Source organism: Ranitomeya imitator, chromosome 9 (assembly GCF_032444005.1).
Source record: "Ranitomeya imitator isolate aRanImi1 chromosome 9, aRanImi1.pri, whole genome shotgun sequence".
Classification (NCBI taxonomy): domain Eukaryota; kingdom Metazoa; phylum Chordata; class Amphibia; order Anura; family Dendrobatidae; genus Ranitomeya; species Ranitomeya imitator.
In genome coordinates this window covers 6,033,631-6,056,480 of record NC_091290.1, presented here as the reverse complement: position 1 = coordinate 6,056,480, position 22,850 = coordinate 6,033,631, and the positions used below count along the sequence as shown (strand labels likewise).

Here is a 22,850-nt window from a genome sequence, read left to right as displayed (position 1 = left end):
ACGCTGACACTGCACACACACCTATAAGGCTCGGCTCTACCAGCCGCACGCTGACACTGTGCACACACACCTATAAGGCTCAGCTCTACCAGCCGCACGCTGACACTGTGCACACACACCTATAAGGCTCAGCTCTACCAGCCGCACGCTGACACTGCACACACACCTATAAGGCTCGGCTCTACCAGCCGCACGCTGACACTGTGCACACACACCTATAAGGCTCAGCTCTACCAGCCGCACGCTGACACTGTGCACACACACCTATAAGGCTCAGCTCTACCAGCCGCACGCTGACACTGCACACACACCTATAAGGCTCGGCTCTACCAGCCGCACGCTGACACTGTGCACACACACCTATAAGGCTCAGCTGTACAAGTTTCAGAATAACGTTATTGTGGAACTCCATCGTGACCAGGACACTTTAGAATAATAATATCCTGTCTGAGGCCGAGATCAAACAAAACATTAAGATTAGAAAGCAGAGACTACACGAACCTGCTGAACGCCGGCCGCAAAGGCCTTCAGAAATACTTCAGCAAACTCGTTGTACTCCTTGGACACGTTCCCTGGACTCCCGTACCTGAAACACGAGGACAGTGACTGTGCTGTGTCTGCACGCATTTACACATAGACCCCTCACCCTGCGTCCCCCACACCCAGGGCACAGCTTACCTCTCAAACAGCCTGGCCAGGATGTGCAGCGCCCACTTCTTACACTTCCACCAAGGCAGCTCAGGCCGGTCATCCTCTTCAACCTGGAGGGTCTCCTGTACGAGAGAGAGGACCAAGATGGAGGAGAGCTGGACGCCATGGAGCGAAACGTCCCGAGCGCCTGATCCCGGGATACTTACTGCAGGCACATCGCGGTCCACCACCGTCTTCAGGATCTCTATCCACTCAGTCAGATTTGGCTGATTGATCAGCTCCAGGGGCAACGTATACTGCAAGGTAAGGAGACGGCGCCGTCAGACGGAGGACTCGTCCACAGTGCTGAATGAGCGCTGCTCTGGCTGCTGCCCGCTCACCTGGACCAGGGCGTAGAATATCTTAAAGATCTGTTTCTGGATCAGGACAGACTGCTCGGAGGGGTCAGGAAGCAGACGGATGAAACGCTCCTTCAGCATGGGCAGGAAGTGTTGCATGGCGGCGATCAGCGGGCTCCTCTCCTCCGGCTTCTTATACCTGGGGAGGGCACAGAATGGAGGAATGTAATGTACAGGGGGGGGGGAAGAGAGACCCCAATATCTGCATGTGACCGTACAGCCAGGACTACAGGACCACCCGCTACAAGTGTGGAAAATACTCAGCATCTCACTCCCCCTGCAAGGAAAATGGTTTCTACATAGTGTTCCCCTAACTAGTGTAGAGCGGAGCTGGAATCACAGTTCTGCTGGCTGAGAGTGCCGCTCTACAGAGTAATACTATTTAACATATGATTGCACCAGCAGAATAGTGAGTGCAGCTCTGGAGTATAATACAGGATGTAACTCAGGATCGGTAATGTATGTACACAGTGACTGCACCAGCAGAATAGTGAGTGCAGCTCTGGAGTATAATACAGGATGTAACTCAGGATCAGTAATGTAATGTATGTACACAGTGACTGCACCAGCAGAATAGTGAGTGCAGTTCTGGGGTATAATACAGGATGTAACTCAGGATCAATAATGTAATGTATGTACACAGTGACTGCACCAGCAGAATAGTGAGTGCAGCTCTGGAGTATAATACAGGATGTAACTCAGGATGAGTAATGTAATGTATGTACACAGTGACTGCACCAGCAGAATAGTGAGTGCAGCTCTGGGGTATAATACAGGATGTAACTCAGGATCAGTAATGTAATGTATGTACACAGTGACTGCACCAGCAGAATAGTGAGTGCAGTTCTGGGGTATAATACAGGATGTAACTCAGGATCAATAATGTAATGTATGTACACAGTGACTGCACCAGCAGAATAGTGAGTGCAGCTCTGGGGTATAATACAGGATGTAACTCAGGATCAGTAATGTAATGTATGTACACAGTGACTGCACCAGCAGAATAGTGAGTGCAGCTCTGGAGTATAATACAGGATGTAACTCAGGATCAGTAATGTAATGTATGTACACAGTGACTGCACCAGCAGAATAGTGAGTGCAGCTCTGGAGTATAATACAGGATGTAACTCAGGATCAGTAATGTAATGTATGTACACAGTGACTGCACCAGCAGAATAGTGAGTGCAGCTCTGGAGTATAATACAGGATGTAACTCAGGATCAGTAATGTATGTACACAATGACTGCACCAGCAGAATAGTGAGTGCAGCTCTGGAGTATAATACAGGAGGTAACTCAGGATCAGTAATGTAATGAACATAGTGACTGCACCAGCAGAATAGTGAGTGCAGCTCTGGAGTATAATACAGGATGCAACTCAGGATCAGTAATGTTATGTATGTACACAGTGACTGCACCAGCAGAATAGTGAGTGCAGCTCTGGGGTATAATACAGGATGTAACTCAGGATCAGTAATGTAAAGCATGTACACAGTGACTGCACCAGCAGAATAGTGAGTGCAGCTCTGGGGTATAATACAGGATATAACTCAGGATCAGTAATGTAATGTATGTACACAGTGACTGCACTAGCAGAATAGTGAGTGCAGCTCTGGAGTATAATACAGGATGTAACTCAGGATCAGTAATGTAATGTATGTACACAGTGACTGCACCAGCAGAATAGTGAGTGCAGCTCTGGAGTATAATACAGGATGTAACTCAGGATCAGTAATGTAATGTATGTACACAGTGACTGCACCAGCAGAATAGTGAGTGCAGCTCTGGGGTATAATACAGGATGTAACTCAGGATCAGTAATGTAAAGCATGTACACAGTGACTGCACCAGCAGAATAGTGAGTGCAGCTCTGGGGTATAATACAGGATATAACTCAGGATCAGTAATGTAATGTATGTACACAGTGACTGCACTAGCAGAATAGTGAGTGCAGCTCTGGGGTATAATACAGGATGTAACTCAGGATCAGTAATGTATGTACACAATGACTGCACCAGCAGAATAGTGAGTGCAGCTCTGGAGTATAATACAGGAGGTAACTCAGGATCAGTAATGTAATGAACATAGTGACTGCACCAGCAGAATAGTGAGTGCAGCTCTGGAGTATAATACAGGATGCAACTCAGGATCAGTAATGTAATGTATGTACACAGTGACTGCACTAGCAGAATAGTGAGTGCAGCTCTGGGATATAATACAGGATGTAACTCAGGATCAGTAATGTAATGTATGTACACAGTGACTGCACCAGCAGAATAGTGAGTGCAGCTCTGGAGTATAATACAGGATGTAACTCAGGATCAGTAATGTAATGTATGTACACAGTGACTGCACCAGCAGAATAGTGAGTGCAGCTCCGGAGTATAATACAGGAGGTAACTCAGGATCAGTAATGTATGTACACAGTGACTGCACCAGCAGAATAGTGAGTGCAGCTCTGGAGTATAATACAGGAGGTAACTCAGGATCAGTAATGTAATGTATGTACACAGTGATTGCACCAGCAGAATAGTGAGTGCAGCTCTGGGGTATAATACAGGAGGTAACTCAGGATCAGTAATGTATGTACACAGTGACTGCACCAGCAGAATAGTGAGTGCAGCTCTGGGGTATAATACAGGATGTAACTTAGGATCAGTAATGTAATGTATGTACACAGTGACTGCACCAGCAGAATAGTGAGTGCAGCTCTGGGGTATAATACAGGAGGTAACTCAGGATCAGTAATGTAATGAACATAGTGACTGCACCAGCAGAATAGTGAGTGCAGCTCTGGAGTATAATACAGGATGCAACTCAGGATCAGTAATGTTATGTATGTACACAGTGACTGCACCAGCAGAATAGTGAGTGCAGCTCTGGAGTATAATACAGGATGTAACTCAGGATCAGTAATGTATGTACACAGTGACTGCACCAGCAGAATAGTGAGTGCAGCTCTGGAGTATAATACAGGATGTAACTCAGGATCAGTAATGTAATGTATGTACACAGTGACTGCACCAGCAGAATAGTGAGTGCAGCTCTGGGGTATAATACAGGATGTAACTCAGGATCAGTAATGTAAAGCATGTACACAGTGACTGCACCAGCAGAATAGTGAGTGCAGCTCTGGGGTATAATACAGGATATAACTCAGGATCAGTAATGTAATGTATGTACACAGTGACTGCACTAGCAGAATAGTGAGTGCAGCTCTGGGGTATAATACAGGATGTAACTCAGGATCAGTAATGTATGTACACAATGACTGCACCAGCAGAATAGTGAGTGCAGCTCTGGAGTATAATACAGGAGGTAACTCAGGATCAGTAATGTAATGAACATAGTGACTGCACCAGCAGAATAGTGAGTGCAGCTCTGGAGTATAATACAGGATGCAACTCAGGATCAGTAATGTAATGTATGTACACAGTGACTGCACTAGCAGAATAGTGAGTGCAGCTCTGGGATATAATACAGGATGTAACTCAGGATCAGTAATGTAATGTATGTACACAGTGACTGCACCAGCAGAATAGTGAGTGCAGCTCTGGAGTATAATACAGGATGTAACTCAGGATCAGTAATGTAATGTATGTACACAGTGACTGCACCAGCAGAATAGTGAGTGCAGCTCTGGAGTATAATACAGGATGTAACTCAGGATCAGTAATGTAATGTATGTACACAGTGACTGCACCAGCAGAATAGTGAGTGCAGCTCCGGAGTATAATACAGGAGGTAACTCAGGATCAGTAATGTATGTACACAGTGACTGCACCAGCAGAATAGTGAGTGCAGCTCTGGAGTATAATATAGGAGGTAACTCAGGATCAGTAATGTAATGTATGTACACAGTGATTGCACCAGCAGAATAGTGAGTGCAGCTCTGGGGTATAATACAGGAGGTAACTCAGGATCAGTAATGTATGTACACAGTGACTGCACCAGCAGAATAGTGAGTGCAGCTCTGGGGTATAATACAGGATGTAACTTAGGATCAGTAATGTAATGTATGTACACAGTGACTGCACCAGCAGAATAGTGAGTGCAGCTCTGGAGTATAATACAGGAGGTAACTCAGGATCGGTAATGTATGTACACAGTGATTGCACCAGCAGAATAGTGAGTGCAGCTCTGGGGTATAATACAGGAGGTAACTCAGGATCAGTAACGTATGTACACAGTGACTGCACCAGCAGAATAGTGAGTGCAGCTCTGGGGTATAATACAGGAGGTAACTCAGGATCAGTAATGTATGTACACAGTGACTGCACCAGCAGAATAGTGAGTGCAGCTCTGGAGTATAATACAGGAGGTAACTCAGGATCGGTAATGTATGTACACAGTGACTGCACCAGAATAGTGAGTGCAGCTCTGGGGTATAATACCCATTTCACCACACAGTGCCCAGTGAGGGGTTTTCTGGACGCCCCGCTGTCGCTTACTCGTAGTTTTTCACTAGTTGGTAGAGGCAGAGAAGGATACCCAGCCAGCAGGCGCTGTTGTCGGACTGCAGATAGAAGCCGATCTTCTCTACGACGGCGGTCCAGCGGTTCGGGTAGTCGTGTTTGATGATGTGATGGATGCAGGTGGTGAGCTGGACCCTACAGGAGAGAATGACACCATCAGATGTGGAGCAGAGCGGTGGCAGTAGAACTTCCATGGCGGCTATGAACATTCACAGCTCAGGTTTCCGGCGCCTTCATTGGAATCTGAGTGGGAACGACGTACGGTAACAATGTACCGAAAAGCGGAGAGCAAAAATCCGAGTGCAGTGAAATCGTGGGAGAAAAAGCAATCGACACAAAAACAATCAATCATAGGTTTTGGCGAATAACAAAACTAAAGCTTTATCCCAAACACACAATCTACATATATTATTATTATATATAAACATTTACACGTTTTCTTTTTATATTTTGGTAGTGAAGTAATAATTCTTAGGTTTATGATTAACATGTGGTTTGTGTCTTCATTTCCTAAGCTCCGGGAGGGTTTTCCGTCAGACCTGAGCGGGGGACGCATCTCTTTGGGGTACAAAACGGTTTAATAATAATAATAATCTTTATTATTTATAACGGTTTGATTTTTTCCCCGTTTTATTGGGATTTTAAAACCCCAGAAAACATTTTATTCTGGATGATTGTTTTCTCCTCTGTCGTTTGCCGGCCGGGATAATTATTCGCTGCGTTTTCTTAGATCAGACTTCGGGCGCAGCGATACTGAACAGCCGTATTATTGATTGTCGTACTGAGAACAGGACGGAGGGTTCACTTTCTTGTGTATTTTTACATGTTGCCCAATCTACTAGTGGACAGATGAGCTGTCGGCGGCTCGGCCCCGCCCACTGCCAGTGATTGACAGGTCTCTCCCTATACACAGACATGCAGGGAGAGGCCAGACGAGGGCGCGCTTCGCTGTATACAGTTACTGTGACCACGAGCGACGCGTTCTGCATCTCTGATTAACCTTCTGCTTCAATGCTGACTTTTCTAGACCTCTGCTTACTAGGAACATTACAGGTTTACAGTCAGTGACCGAGCTGCTGGCTCTAGTCCAGCTCACACAGCGATGTGTTTGGTACAATGTATCAGCTGCACAGTAATCAGATGTGTATCTAAGCAGTCTGCAGTGTGAGAAGACAACAAAAGGTCACAATCATCTTGCGTATAGTAAGGCAAGGTTTCACTGACAGCAAGCAGAGGAATGGTGACGAGTAGAATCACAAACTCGCAATCATGAGGCTCCTTTTCCTGAAGACGGGACTGGCACTTTGAGATGCGGACCTCACCTGATCAGCTCCGGGGACTGGATGATGGCCTCCACGATGTTCTCTCGGATGCAGTGACGGTCCTCCTCAGGGATGGTGTGGGTGGGCACTTCACCGGGGGTCACCTCACGGTCCGGCCAATACTGAGTGATCATATTCTTCAGGTAGATGACACCTGCGAGGAGGAAGACAACAACGAATATAGAATAACCCATGCACTGGATAACACTTGTGCCGCACACAGGACCTCACAATATCTGATAATCCAGAATATTTGATAATCAGGTCCCAGTAATTTCATTGTGTCTATGCTCAGGCACTGAAGGGTTACGCGCGGGATCCTCAGTCGGGCTGGTACGCGGCCCGGCGCGCTCTTACCCGCTTGTCGTACTGGTAGATCCAGTTGCTCAGACATGGTGATCTGCAGCAGAGTTGACACGAAGTTCACGGACTTGTGCGACTGGAGGGGAAACACAAAACAGTCAGTAACAAAGGAGAAAGCTGGCCGACACACTGTAACAAAGCCACAGCTGTGAGCCAGACACAAGAAGGTTCCCATTCACTGACAGCAAACAGTGAGAAAAGGGAAACATTGAAACCAAACATAGAAATCTGTATTTACAGGAGACATCGGCAAACTAAGCATCAAAAATAAGGAACTTTGGGTTCCACTTGCAACATTTCCTGCTGGGGTGCGAAGAATCAGAGGGAAGGGGTGAACGGCATATCTAAAGGGGCAAATAATCTGCTGCATGTGTGCGCCAGCCGAGGGGCCACAGAGCGGCGCCAGGTGAGGGGCCACAGAGTGGCGCCAGGCGAGGGGCCACAGAGCGGCGCCAGGCGAGGGGTCACAGAGCGGCGCCAGACGAGGGGCCACAGAGCGGCGCCAGACGAGGGGCCACAGAGCGGCGCCAGACGAGGGGCCACAGAGCGGCGCCAGCCGAGGGGCCACAGAGCGGCGCCAGGTGAGGGGCCACAGAGCGGCGCCAGACGAGGGGCCACAGAGCGGCGCCAGACGAGGGGCCACAGAGCGGCGCCAGACGAGGGGCCACAGAGCGGCGCCAGACGAGGGGCCACAGAGCGGCGCCAGACGAGGGGCCACAGAGCGGCGCCAGACGAGGGGCCACAGAGCGGCGCCAGACGAGGGGCCACAGAGCGGCGCCAGACGAGGGGCCACAGAGCGGCGCGGATTAAAATAATTGCTAGATCTGAAAATTCTATTAAAAAAACAACATGTATGAAGTACGTGTTATTGCTCAATGACTGGATGACTGGAATGATATCACCGAGTGTCTGGGAGAAGCAGAGTTTCACTTTCATTCCCATGTGCAGATGTGATGATGGGGAAGGAAAAGGACAGGGTGCCAGGCCAGAGAGGAGGGCGCGGGCGGGCGGGTGGACCTGTGCCAGGCCAGAGAGGAGGGCGCGGGCGGGCGGACCTGTGCCAGGCCAGAGAGGAGGGCGCGGGCGGGCGGGTGGACCTGTGCCAGGCCAGAGAGGAGGGCGCGGGCGGGCGGGTGGACCTGTGCCAGGCCAGAGAGGAGGGCGCGGGCGGGCGGACCTGTGCCAGGCCAGAGAGGAGGGCGCGGGCGGGCGGACCTGTGCCAGGCCAGAGAGGAGGACGCGGACGGGCGGACCCGTGCCAGGCCAGAGAGGAGGGCGCGGGCGGGCGGACCCGTGCCAGGCCAGAGAGGAGGGCGCGGGCGGGCGGACCTGTGCCAGGCCAGAGAGGAGGGCGCGGGCGGGCGGACCTGTGCCAGGCCAGAGAGGAGGGCGCGGGCGGGCGGACCTGTGCCAGGCCAGAGAGGAGGGCGCGGGCGGGCGGACCTGTGCCAGGCCAGAGAGGAGGACGCGGACGGGCGGACCCGTGCCAGGCCAGAGAGGAGGACGCGGACGGGCGGACCCGTGCCAGGCCAGAGAGGAGAACGCGGGCGGGCGGACCCGTGCCAGGCCAGAGAGGAGAGCGCGGGCGGGCGGACCTGTGCCAGGCCAGAGAGGAGGGCGCGGGCGGGCGGACCTGTGCCAGGCCAGAGAGGAGGGCGCGGGCGGGTGGACCTGTGCCAGGCCAGAGAGGAGGGCGCGGGCGGGTGGACCTGTGCCAGGCCAGAGAGGAGGGCGCGGGCGGGCGGACCTGTGCCAGGCCAGAGAGGAGGGCGCGGGCGGACCCATGCCAGGCCAGAGAGGAGGGCGCAGGCGGAGCCATGCCAGGCCAGAGAGGAGGGCGTGCGGTAGAGGTGTCAGGCTGGTTAACAGGGAGAGTGGGGCTGTGCCAGGCTGAGGAGCGGGAGAGTGGGGACACGTGCCAGGACTGCACACAGACAAGGAGAACAAGGTCAAATCTCAGGACCACCGAGAGAGTGGACAGTGACAGGTCTGGGGTCAGCCATGGGTGACGGCCGTAGGGCTGGAGATACAATGGAGCCAAGGTATGGATTATATAGAACGTGCTGAACGAGGAGAAGTGCCGGCTCACTGCTCACCTGTTCCGGCTCTGCCTCCTCAGCAGCAGATGAATCCATCCACGGCCACGCTTCACCGCTACAATGTAACCCAAGGTCAAACATGGAGGAGGACAACAAGCTAATCCAGCTATCCACAGACCCCGAGAGACCTCCAAATCTGCTGAGCTTTGTGGAGTTACATTGTACCGCTCTCCTCTTGGTTCGCAGTTAAGAGTAAGAAGGGGGTTAATGTCTTCAAATCAAATGAATTGACATCAATGCAAATTTAATCAATGAACCAGGAGGCCCAGGATGATGAGTAGGACATACATATACGTACTGTATATATATATATATATATATACACACACTCAGCACGCTGATGTACTGCCGCAAGCCCCCACCACTTACAGGCTCCTTGTGATTCACTGCAACAAGACATAATTGGTGTGAAATGTCTGTATAGTGACTGAATGATCTGGGGGAGAACGAGGGTCTTCTGTGCAGCGTCACGTTCTCCAGGACAGCGCCCGACATTCTGACCCCGGGATCGCTCCTCCACATCCAGGGCCTGCGTCCGGTCAGTATGAGCCAACGTGTCACCACTTTCCAATAAACCGCATATGTTCATAGACAATAATACAGATGTGGATCCACTGGAATTATACAACAACCAAGATTAAAGGTAACAATATTTGATTACAAAATAACTAATAAAAACGAGGGAAAAAAGGGAGAAAAAAAAAAAGTGTAAAAAAGTGCAGGATGAAGCGGAGTGTGAACATTCACATAAAATGGATATAAGCAGCTACAGCAATGACGACGTTCATCCCCCACATCATCCTGCACTTTCTCCACTCGTTTTTTCCTTCTTCCTCGTTTTTGTTCTTTGTAACCAAATGTTAATCACCTTTAATCCTGGATGCAGCAGAGTTTTAGTTTCTCACTTGTACGATCTCCGTTTGCTTTCATTTTATTTACTCAGAGGATCTTCTGAGCGGAGGGATGAGGCCATCATGGTTTTGGGAGACGTAAGAAGCGGCCCAGAGGGAGGAGCCGGAGCCACATGGATGATGGGAGGAGTAGTGTCAGCTGCTGTGTGACCTGACTCATCTGCAGGAAATGACTGAAGCAGACGTGTAGAAGCTGCGGCTCCGGGGGCACATGGTGGACGGACGCAGGGCAGGCACCACACAGGAGAGGCCCCAATACTGACACCTCAGACTTGTAGAAGCTGCGGCTCCGGGGGCACATGGTGGCTGGACACGGGGCAGGCACCACACAGGAGCGGCCCCCAATACTGACACCTCAGACTTGTAGAAGCTGTGGCTCCGGGGGCACATGGTGGACGGACGCAGGGCAGGCACCACACAGGAGAGGCCCCAATACTGACACCTCAGACGTGTAGAAGCTGTGGCTCCGGGGGCACATGGTGGACGGACGCAGGGCAGGCACCACACAGGAGCGGCCCCCAATACTGACACCTCAGACTTGTAGAAGCTGCGGCTCCGGGGGCACATGGTGGCTGGACACGGGGCAGGCACCACACAGGAGAGGCCCCAATACTGACACCTCAGACGTGTAGAAGCTGTGGCTCCGGGGGCACATGGTGGACGGACGCAGGGCAGGCACCACACAGGAGCGGCCCCCAATACTGACACCTCAGACTTGTAGAAGCTGCGGCTCCGGGGGCACATGGTGGCTGGACACGGGGCAGGCACCACACAGGAGCGGCCCCAATACTGACACCTCGGACGTGTAGAAGCTGCGGCTCCGGGGGCACATGGTGGACGGCCCGGGCAGGCACCACACAGGAGCGGCCCCCAATACTGACACCTCAGACTTGTAGAAGCTGCGGCTCCGGGGGCACATGGTGGACGGACACGGGGCAGGCACCACACAGGAGCGGCCCCCAATACTGACACCTCGGACGTGTAGAAGCTGTGGCTCCGGGGGCACATGGTGGACGGACACGGGGCAGGCACCACACAGGAGAGGCCCCAATACTGACACCTCAGACTTGTAGAAGCCGTGGCTCCGGGGGCACATGGTGGCCGGCCCGGGCAGGCACCACACAGGAGCGGCCCCAATACTGACACCTCGGACGTGTAGAAGCTGTGGCTCCGGGGGCACATGGTGGCCGGCCCGGGCAGGCACCACACAGGAGCGGCCCCCAATACTGACACCTCAGACTTGTAGAAGCTGCGGCTCCGGGGGCACATGGTGGACGGACACGGGGCAGGCACCACACAGGAGCGGCCCCAATACTGACACCTCGGACGTGTAGAAGCTGTGGCTCCGGGGGCACATGGTGGACGGACGCAGGGCAGGCACCACACAGGAGCGGCCCCCAATACTGACACCTCGGACGTGTAGAAGCTGCGGCTCCGGGGGCACATGGTGGACGGACGCGGGGCAGGCACCACACAGGAGAGGCCCCAATACTGACACCTCGGACGTGTAGAAGCTGTGGCTCCGGGGGCACATGGTGGACGGACACGGGGCAGGCACCACACAGGAGCGGCCCCCAATACTGACACCTCGGACGTGTAGAAGCTGTGGCTCCGGGGGCACATGGTGGACGGACGCGGGGCAGGCACCACACAGGAGAGGCCCCAATACTGACACCTCAGACTTGTAGAAGCTGCGGCTCCGGGGACACATGGTGGCCGGACACGGGGCAGGCACCACACAGGAGAGGCCCCAATACTGACACCTCGGACGTGTAGAAGCTGTGGCTCCGGGGGCACATGGTGGCCGGCCCGGGCAGGCACCACACAGGAGCGGCCCCCAATACTGACACCTCAGACTTGTAGAAGCTGTGGCTCCGGGGGCACATGGTGGACGGACACGGGGCAGGCACCACACAGGAGCGGCCCCCAATACTGACACCTCAGACTTGTAGAAGCTGTGGCTCCGGGGGCACATGGTGGACGGACACGGGGCAGGCACCACACAGGAGCGGCCCCCAATACTGACACCTCGGACGTGTAGAAGCTGTGGCTCCGGGGGCACATGGTGGACGGACGCGGGGCAGGCACCACACAGGAGAGGCCCCAATACTGACACCTCAGACTTGTAGAAGCTGCGGCTCCGGGGGCACATGGTGGCCGGACACGGGGCAGGCACCACACAGGAGAGGCCCCAATACTGACACCTCGGACGTGTAGAAGCTGTGGCTCCGGGGGCACATGGTGGACGGACACGGGGCAGGCACCACACAGGAGCGGCCCCCAATACTGACACCTCGGACGTGTAGAAGCTGTGGCTCCGGGGGCACATGGTGGACGGACACGGGGCAGGCACCACACAGGAGCGGCCCCAATACTGACACCTCGGACGTGTAGAAGCTGTGGCTTCGGGGGCACATGGTGGACGGACACGGGGCAGGCACCACACAGGAGCGGCCCCCAATACTGACACCTCGGACGTGTAGAAGCTGTGGCTCCGGGGGCACATGGTGGACGGACGCGGGGCAGGCACCACACAGGAGCGGCCCCCAATACTGACACCTCGGACGTGTAGAAGCTGCGGCTCCGGGGGCACATGGTGGACGGACGCGGGGCAGGCACCACACAGGAGCGGCCCCCAATACTGACACCTCGGACGTGTAGAAGCTGTGGCTCCGGGGGCACATGGTGGACGGACACGGGGCAGGCACCACACAGGAGCGGCCCCTAATACTGACACCTCAGACTTGTAGAAGCTGTGGCTCCGGGGGCACATGGTGGACGGACGCGGGGCAGGCACCACACAGGAGCGGCCCCAATACTGACACCTCGGACGTGTAGAAGCTGTGGCTCCGGGGGCACATGGTGGACGGACACGGGGCAGGCACCACACAGGAGCGGCCCCAATACTGACACCTCGGACGTGTAGAAGCTGTGGCTTCGGGGGCACATGGTGGACGGACACGGGGCAGGCACCACACAGGAGCGGCCCCCAATACTGACACCTCGGACTTGTAGAAGCTGTGGCTCCGGGGGCACATGGTGGCCGGTCCGGGCAGGCACCACACAGGAGCGGCCCCAATACTGACACCTCGGGGCCGGGGGTGTGAGCGGCCGAACACACGGGAAAGACCCCAGCAACAGGGAATGCAAAGATCCAAGAGGGGTCTAAGTCACCACTATGAAGGGGGTGCCCAAAATGTCCTGAAAAGGCAAAGTGGTCCTCCAGGCCTTAAAGGGATATTCCAAAAAAATTAAGCAATCCTAGAGGCAAGCAATATTACTGATCACTGGGAGCCCTGCAGATCCCCAACATAATGGGGCGGAGGGGTCACGGTCTATGGGACTTGTGGAAGCAGCACTGGACGGGGTCTGCGGCAGTGACGGACAACTGTGCTCCATTCAGAACAGGCACTGCAGGGTCACAGGGGTCCTGGCGTTCACTACATAACAAGCCCCCATGGATAAAGGACGACTGCAGACTCTGGGAACAGCTCACTAAGGGGGACCCCTGTTCTGAAGAGTGGTGGGTGGACTGGTCCGGAATTTGGGGGCTCCGTTCACTTTCGTGTGGTCGCCCGAAGGTTTGTCAGGACAGCCCTCCCCCAATTCTAAGATATCCGAGGTCCAGCAATGCCAGACTGATAAAGTAGGGACCACCGAAATAACCAGACTCCTCTGTGCGACGGCCGACATGGCAGACGTGTGACGGCGGCCTCACTGGGGAATTACCTCACAGCTTCCATCATCACACACACAACGCAGCCGCCGCCAAGGCAAAAAGCACACACACACAACGCAGCCGCCGCCAAGACGTAAGCACAAACACACAAAGCAGCCGCCGCCAAGACGTAAGCACAAACACACAACGCAGCCGCCGCCAAGACGTAAGCACAAACACACAACGCAGCCGCCGCCAAGACGTAAGCAAAAACACACAACGCAGCCGCCGCCAAGGCGCAAGCACACACAACGCAGCCGCCGCCAAGGCAAAAAGCACACACACACAACGCAGCCGCCGCCAAGACGTAAGCACAAACACACAAAGCAGCCGCCGCCAAGGCGCAAGCACAAACACACAAAGCAGCCGCCGCCAAGGCGCAAGCACAAACACACAAAGCAGCCGCCGCCAAGGCGCAAGCACAAACACACAAAGCAGCCGCCGCCAAGGCGCAAGCACAAACACACAAAGCAGCCGCCGCCAAGGCGCAAGCACAAACACACAAAGCAGCCGCCGCCAAGGCGCAAGCACACACACACAAAGCAGCCGCCGCCAAGGCGCAAGCACACACACACAACGCAGCCGCCGCCAAGGCGCAAGCACACACAACGCAGTCGCCGCCAAGGCGCAAGCACACACAACGCAGCCGCCGCCAAGGCGCAAGCACACACAACGCAGCCGCCGCCAAGGCGCAAGCACACACAACGCAGCCGCCGCCAAGGCGCAAGCACACACAACGCAGCCGCCGCCAAGGCGCAAGCACACACAACGCAGCCGCCGCCAAGGCGCAAGCACACACAACGCAGCCGCCGCCAAGGCGCAAGCACACACAACGCAGCCGCCGCCAAGGCGCAAGCACACACAACGCAGCCGCCGCCAAGGCGCAAGCACACACACACAACGCAGCCGCCGCCAAGGCGCAAGCACACACACACAACGCAGCCGCCGCCAAGGCAAAAAGCACACACACACAACGCAGCCGCCGCCAAGGCAAAAAGCACACACACACAACGCAGCCGCCGCCAAGACGTAAGCACAAACACACAAAGCAGCCGCCGCCAAGGCGCAAGCACACACAACGCAGCCGCCGCCAAGGCGCAAGCACACACAACGCAGCCGCCGCCAAGGCGCAAGCAAACACAACGCAGCCGCCGCCAGCACACACAACGCAGCCGCCGCCAAGGCGCCAGCACACACAACGCAGCCGCCGCCAAGGCGCAAGCACACACAACGCAGCCGCCGCCAAGGCGCAAGCACACACAACGCAGCCGCCGCCAAGGCGCGCGCACACACACACACACAACGCAGCTGCCGCAAAGGCGCGCGTGTACACACACACAACGCAGCCACCGCCAAGGTGAATGCACACACAACGCAGCCGCTGTCAAGGCGTAAGCACACACACACAACGCAGCCGCGGCGAATGCATACACACAACGCAGTCAAGGCACACACGCAACGCAGACGCCGTCAAGGCACACACACGACGCAGTTGCCGGCAAGGACTGAGGTGTGTGCGCGCCTTGACAGCATCTGCGGTGTGTGTGCCTGTAGTCGCCGTGAAAGAGCACGTGCGCACACACTACAGTTGCCGTCAAGGCACTTACAACACACAGAGTGTAGCTGACAATTCAGGACAAGCTGCGCCACAAAAACTCCAGGAAGTGTGGATAAGTGGCAACAGCAGAGTAAGGCTATGTGCTTCACGCTGCAGAAATGTCTGCAGCATCTCTGCAACTCCCTGCTGCGGGTAAAGCGCATGAGGAATTTGCAAGCGTTTTTAGCATTTTCCGAGTGATTTGAAGCATCGCTTGGGAAAGTGATTGACAGGTTGGTCACAAGCATAGTGCTTGACAAGTGTGACCAACTTTTTACTACTGATGCGGCCTATGCAGCATCAACAGTAAAAGATAGAATGTTAAAAATAACAAAAATAAAAATTATGGTTATTCTCACCTTCCGACGGCCCCCGATCTCAGCGGCGCTCCCGCCACGTTCCGTTCCCAGGGATGCTTTGCGCGAAGGACATTTGTGATGTCACAGCCACGTGACTGACATCATCCCAGGGGATTTACGCAATGCATCCTGGGAACAGAAGCCGCAGCGTGCACCGCTGAGAGCCGGGAGGACTCTGGGGGCCATCAGAAGGTAAGTACCGGTATATAAATATTTTATATTTTAATTATTATTTTTTTTTGAACATGTGTAAAGTGAGCGTTTCAATGGACTGCTATGGAGGCGGAATCACAGCGATAACGCAGAAATAATGAACATGTGGACTGGACGACTATGTGATTCTGCAGTGGGAAAATCTGCAGCATTGGGAACAGCAACTGCGGAATGCCAGAGGATGGCACGGGAATGCGGTTTATAAGCGTTTCCACTGCAGCAAATCCCCAACGTGGGCACACAGCCTAATACTGCTCCTCATCAGCCGGGACCCCAGAGCGCTGCAGAACCGCAGGGCCAAATCCCCAACGTGGGCACACAGCCTAATACTGCTCCTCATCAGCCAGGACCCCAGAGCGCTGCAGATCCGCAGGGCCAAATCCCCAACGTGGGCACACAGCCTAATACTGCTCCTCATCAGCCAGGACCCCAGAGCACTGCAGAACCGCAGGGCCAAATCCCCAACGTGGGCACACAGCCTAATACTGCTCCTCATCAGCCAGGACCCCATAGCACTGCAGATCCGCAGGGCCAAGTCCCCAACGTGGGCACACAGCCTAATACTGCTCCTCATCAGCCAGGACCCCAGAGCGCAGCAGACCCACAGGGCCAAATCCCCAACGTGGGCACACAGCCTAATACTGCTCCTCATCAGCCGGGACCCCAGAGCACTGCAGAACCGCAGGGCCAAATCCCCAACGTGGGCACACAGCCTAATACTGCTCCTCATCAGCCGGGACCCCAGAGTGCTGCAGACCCACAGGGCCAAATCCCCAACGTGGGCACACAGCCTAATACTGCTCCTCATCAGCCAGGACCCCAGAGCGCTGCAGAACCGCAGGGCCAAATCCCCAACGTGGGCACACAGCCTAATACTGCTCCTCATCAGCCGGGACCCCAGAGCGCTGCAGATCCGCAGGGCCAAATCCCCAACGTGGGCACACAGCCTAATACTGCTCCTCATCAGCCAGGACCCCAGAGCGCAGCAGAACCGCAGGGCCAAATCCCCAACGTGGGCACACAGCCTAATACTGCTCCTCATCAGTCGGGACCCCAGAGCGCTGCAGATCCACAGGGCCAAATCCCCAACGTGGGCACACAGCCTAATACTGCTCCTCATCAGCCAGGACCCCAGAGCACTGCAGATCCGCAGGGCCAAATCCCCAACGTGGGCACACAGCCTAATACTGCTCCTCATCAGCCGGGACCCCAGAGCGCTGCAGATCCGCAGGGCCAAATCCCCAACGTGGGCACACAGCCTAATACTGCTATTCATCAGCCAGGACCCCAGAGCGCAGCAGACCCACAGGGCCAAATCCCCAACTGGGCACACAGCCTAATACTGCTCCTCATCAGCCGGGACCCCAGAGCCGCAGGGCCAAATCCCCAACGTGGGCACACAGCCTAATACTGCTCCTCATCAGCCGGGACCCCAGAGTGCTGCAGAACCGCAGGGCCAAATCCCCAACGTGGGCACACAGCCTAATACTGCTCCTCATCAGCCGGGACCCCAGAGCGCTGCAGGTCCGCAGGGCCAAATCCCCAACGTGGGCACACAGCCTAATACTGCTCCTCATCAGCCGGGACCCCAGAGCACAGCAGATCCGCAGGGCCAAATCCCCAACGTGGGCACACAGCCTAATACTGCTCCTCATCAGCCAGGACCCCAGAGCGCAGCAGACCCACAGGGCCAAATCCCCAACTGGGCACACAGCCTAATACTGCTCCTCATCAGCCAGGAATCCAGAACCGCAGGGCCAAATCCCCAACGTGGGCACACAGCCTAATACTGCTCCTCATCAGCAGGGACCCCAGAGCGCTGCAGATTCGCAGGGCCAAATCCCCAACGTGGTCACACAGCCTAATACTGCTCCTCATCAGTCGGGACCCCAGAGCGCTGCAGACCCACAGGGCCAAATCCCCAACGTGGGTACACAGCCCAATACTGCTCCTCATCAGCCGGGACCCCAGAGCCGCAGGGCCAAATCCCCAACGTGGGCACACAGCCTAATACTGCTCCTCATCAGCCGGGACCCCAGAGTGCTGCAGATCCGCAGGGCCAAATCCCCAACGTGGGCACACAGCCTAATACTGCTCCTCATCAGCCGGGACCCCAGAGCGCTGCAGAACCGCAGGGCCAAATCCCCAACGTGGGCACACAGCCTAATACTGCTATTCATCAGCCAGGACCCCAGAGCGCAGCAGACCCACAGGGCCAAATCCCCAACTGGGCACACAGCCTAATACTGCTCCTCATCAGCCAGGAATCCAGAACCGCAGGGCCAAATCCCCAACGTTGGCACACAGCCTAATACTGCTCCTCATCAGCAGGGACCCCAGAGCGCTGCAGATCCGCAGGGCCAAATCCCCAACGTGGGCACACAGCCTAATACTGCTCCTCATCAGCCGGGACCCCAGAGCACTGCAGACCCACAGGGCCAAATCCCCAACTGGGCACACAGCCTAATACTGCTCCTCATCAGCCAGGACCCCAGAGCACTGCAGATCCGCAGTGCCAAGTCCCCAACGTGGGCACACAGCCTAATACTGCTCCTCATCAGCCAGGACCCCAGAGCACTGCAGATCCGCAGGGCCAAATCCCCAACGTGGGCACACAGCCTAATACTGCTCCTCATCAGCCGGGACCCCAGAGCGCTGCAGGTCCGCAGGGCCAAATCCCCAACGTGGGCACACAGCCTAATACTGCTCCTCATCAGCCGGGACCCCAGAGCACAGCAGATCCGCAGGGCCAAATCCCCAACGTGGGCACACAGCCTAATACTGCTCCTCATCAGCCAGGACCCCAGAGCGCAGCAGACCCACAGGGCCAAATCCCCAACTGGGCACACAGCCTAATACTGCTCCTCATCAGCCAGGAATCCAGAACCGCAGGGCCAAATCCCCAACGTGGGCACACAGCCTAATACTGCTCCTCATCAGCAGGGACCCCAGAGCGCTGCAGATTCGCAGGGCCAAATCCCCAACGTGGGCACACAGCCTAATACTGCTCCTCATCAGTCGGGACCCCAGAGCGCTGCAGACCCACAGGGCCAAATCCCCAACGTGGGTACACAGCCCAATACTGCTCCTCATCAGCCGGGACCCCAGAGCCGCAGGGCCAAATCCCCAACGTGGGCACACAGCCTAATACTGCTCCTCATCAGCCGGGACCCCAGAGTGCTGCAGATCCGCAGGGCCAAATCCCCAACGTGGGCACACAGCCTAATACTGCTCCTCATCAGCCGGGACCCCAGAGCGCTGCAGAACCGCAGGGCCAAATCCCCAACGTGGGCACACAGCCTAATACTGCTATTCATCAGCCAGGACCCCAGAGCGCAGCAGATCCACAGGGCCAAATCCCCAACGTGGGCACACAGCCTAATACTGCTATTCATCAGCCAGGACCCCAGAGCGCAGCAGACCCACAGGGCCAAATCCCCAACTGGGCACACAGCCTAATACTGCTCCTCATCAGCCAGGAATCCAGAACCGCAGGGCCAAATCCCCAACGTGGGCACACAGCCTAATACTGCTCCTCATCAGCAGGGACCCCAGAGCGCTGCAGATCCGCAGGGCCAAATCCCCAACGTGGGCACACAGCCTAATACTGCTCCTCATCAGCCGGGACCCCAGAGCACTGCAGACCCACAGGGCCAAATCCCCAACTGGGCACACAGCCTAATACTGCTCCTCATCAGCCAGGACCCCAGAGCACTGCAGATCCGCAGTGCCAAGTCCCCAACGTGGGCACACAGCCTAATACTGCTCCTCATCAGCCAGGACCCCAGAGCACTGCAGATCCGCAGGGCCAAATCCCCAACGTGGGCACACAGCCTAATACTGCTCCTCATCAGCCGGGACCCCAGAGCACTGCAGACCCGCAGGGCCAAATCCCCAACGTGGGCACACAGCCTAATACTGCTCCTCATCAGCCAGGACCCCAGAGCACTGCAGATCCGCAGGGCCAAATCCCCAACGTGGGCACACAGCCTAATACTGCTCCTCATCAGCCAGGACCCCAGAGCACTGCAGATCCGCAGGGCCAAATCCCCAAGGTGGGCACACAGCCTAATACTGCTCCTCATCAGCCAGGACCCCAGAGCGCTGCAGACCCACAGGGCCAAATCCCCAACGTGGGCACACAGCCTAATACTGCTCCTCATCAGTCGGGACCCCAGAGCGCTGCAGAGCCGCAGGGCCAAGTCCCCAACGTGGGCACACAGCCTAATACTGCTCCTCATCAGCCAGGACCCCAGAGCACTGCAGATCCGCAGGGCCAAATCCCCAACGTGGGCACACAGCCTAATACTGCTCCTCATCAGCCAGGACCCCAGAGCACTGCAGACCCACAGGGCCAAATCCCCAACGTGGGCACACAGCCTAATACTGCTCCTCATCAGCCAGGACCCCAGAGCACTGCAGATCCGCAGGGCCAAATCCCCAACGTGGGCACACAGCCTAATACTGCTCCTCATCAGCCAGGACCCCAGAGCACTGCAGATCCGCAGGGCCAAATCCCCAACGTGGGCACACAGCCTAATACTGCTCCTCATCAGCCAGGACCCCAGAGCGCTGCAGACCCACAGGGCCAAATCCCCAACGTGGGCACACAGCCTAATACTGCTCCTCATCAGTCGGGACCCCAGAGCGCTGCAGATCCGCAGGGCCAAGTCCCCAACGTGGGCACACAGCCTAATACTGCTCCACATCAGCAGGGACCCCAGAGCGCAGCAGATCCGCAGGGCCAAATCCCCAACGTGGGCACACAGCCTAATACTGCTCCTCATCAGCAGGGACCCCAGAGCGCTGCAGCGAGCAAAACGTGAGCAAAGGATCCGCAGCCGCCACAACAGCGCGAGGAGATCATGTGACTACAGCAGTGACCGTATGAAGGCGGCGTCACCGCACATCTCTGCTTGCTGTGAGGGAATAACAGCATCCAGAGGCTGAAACCTCGGCATGGAGCGATGCCACAGCTGCAGGGTTGTTACAATGTATCAGTCCGGCCCACGTGGCTCACAGAGGACTGTCCGGACTGATCCACTGTAACAAGCACTCAGCTGTGACTAGTTTCCTACCTCTGGAAATGCTCCGAGTGGCGGCAGATTACGGAACTAGAAGTCGAACATTGTTCTGTTATTGGCCGATCTCTCGCCGCTTCTCCCCAGGAGCCTCAGTCCATGGACACCGGAGAGGCAACGGGGGCGGAGGAGGAACGGGAGACACCGACGAGGGAGTTGTGGTGGCGGCGGGGGCCCGGAGGGGACGGCGGCCCGGGGGGACGGCGGCCCGGAGGCCCAGGGGGGGGGGGACGGCGGCCCGGGGGGACGGCGGCCCGGAGGCCCAGGGGGGGGGGGGACGGCGGCCCGGAGGGGGACGGCGGCCCGGAGGCCCGGGGGGGGGGGGACGGCGGCCCGGAGGCCCGGGGGGGGACGGCGGCCGGAGGCCCGGGGGGGACGGCGGCCCGGAGGCCCGGAGGGGGGGGGACGGCGGCCCGGAGGCCCGGGGGGGGGGGGGGACGGCGGCCGGAGGCCCGGGGGGGACGGCGGCCCGGAGGCCCGGGGGGGGGGGGGACGGCGGCCCGGAGGGGGACGGCGGCCCGGAGGGGGGCGGCGGCCCGGAGGGGGACGGCGGCCCGGAGGGGGACGGCGGCCCGGAGGGGGACGGCGGCCCGGAGGCCCGGGGGGGAGACGGCGGCGGGGAGGCCCGGGGGATGGGGGGGGGGAGACGGCGGGGAGGCCCGGGGGATGGGGGGGGGGGGGGGGAGAGACGGCGGCGGGGAGGCCCGGGGGGGGACAGCAACCGCCTTGTTTTCATTATTACGTATTGGTTCTCGGCCGTGTTCTCGCGCTGCCGGAGCTGAGGATGTCGGGGCCCTCAGGAGCGGCGCGGGGCCCCGGCTCTCACCTCATTGAGCTGCCGCTCGGCCGCCTCCCTCAGGGCAGGGTCCATGGTGCCCCGCAGGGCCTCGATGAGAACGCCGGGGTCCATGGTGCCGGAGACGCGCCGCTTCCTGCCTGTGTCCGGGCTACAGACGAGCTGCGCACATGGAGCCGCCACACAGCCCAGCGCCCGGCGCGAAAGGAAGGAGAGCGCCAAGGCCCCGGATGGATCCGCCTCCTCCGAGCGTTGCAGGACGTCACTTCCGGCCCGCGCTGCGCTGCCTCATGGGAACTGTAGTCTCCGGCAGCTTCAGTTCAGCTGTAGCCTACAAGCCAGACAGGAGGGTGATAGGGCTGACAGGAGGAAACCTGCACAGAACACGGGACGCTAGACACAGCCCTGCTCATCCTGCGCTTCCTGCTTCATGGGCAGGGGAGGAACTAATAGGAGATGATCACAAAGATTCTGCACTGACACAAGTTTTGTTTTTCACATTTTTGCTCTTTAGTCGCTGTTTCTATGGTTACTGACAATCAAACTTTCCACAACTTGTTACACTTTATTTACAAATCCATAAAGTTCTCAATATTCTCCGCACTCCTGCCCCTTATTCTCCGCACTCCTGCCCCTTATTCTCCACACTCCTGCCCCTTATTCTCCGTACTCCTGCCCCTTATTCTCCACACTCCTGCCCCTTATTCTCCAGACTCCTGCCCCTTATTCCCCGCACTCCTGCCCCTTATTCTCCGTACTCCTGCCCCTTATTCTCCACACTCCTGCCCCTTATTCTCCGTACTCCTGCCCCTTATTCTCCACACTCCTGCCCCTTATTCTCCAGACTCCTGCCCCTTATTCTCCACAC

At 56.7% G+C, this 22,850-nt stretch overlaps 1 protein-coding gene across 1 annotated transcript in view; it reads right to left on the bottom strand.

Annotated features, from left to right (window-relative positions):
- The window catches only part of IPO7 (importin 7), a 38,767-nt gene extending 16,545 nt beyond the window's left edge, over positions 1-22,222 (bottom strand). The window contains exons 1-8 of the mRNA XM_069740383.1: positions 22,013-22,222; positions 7,203-7,284; positions 6,846-6,999; positions 5,500-5,658; positions 1,032-1,188; positions 858-947; positions 679-773; positions 502-586 (exon numbers count right to left, since the gene is read on the bottom strand). Of these exons, the coding sequence (XP_069596484.1) occupies positions 502-586; positions 679-773; positions 858-947; positions 1,032-1,188; positions 5,500-5,658; positions 6,846-6,999; positions 7,203-7,284; positions 22,013-22,096 (906 nt within the window). The 5' untranslated portion in view covers positions 22,097-22,222. The remainder of the gene's footprint in view (positions 1-501; positions 587-678; positions 774-857; positions 948-1,031; positions 1,189-5,499; positions 5,659-6,845; positions 7,000-7,202; positions 7,285-22,012) is intronic.
- Between the last annotated feature and the right edge of the window lie 628 nt (positions 22,223-22,850).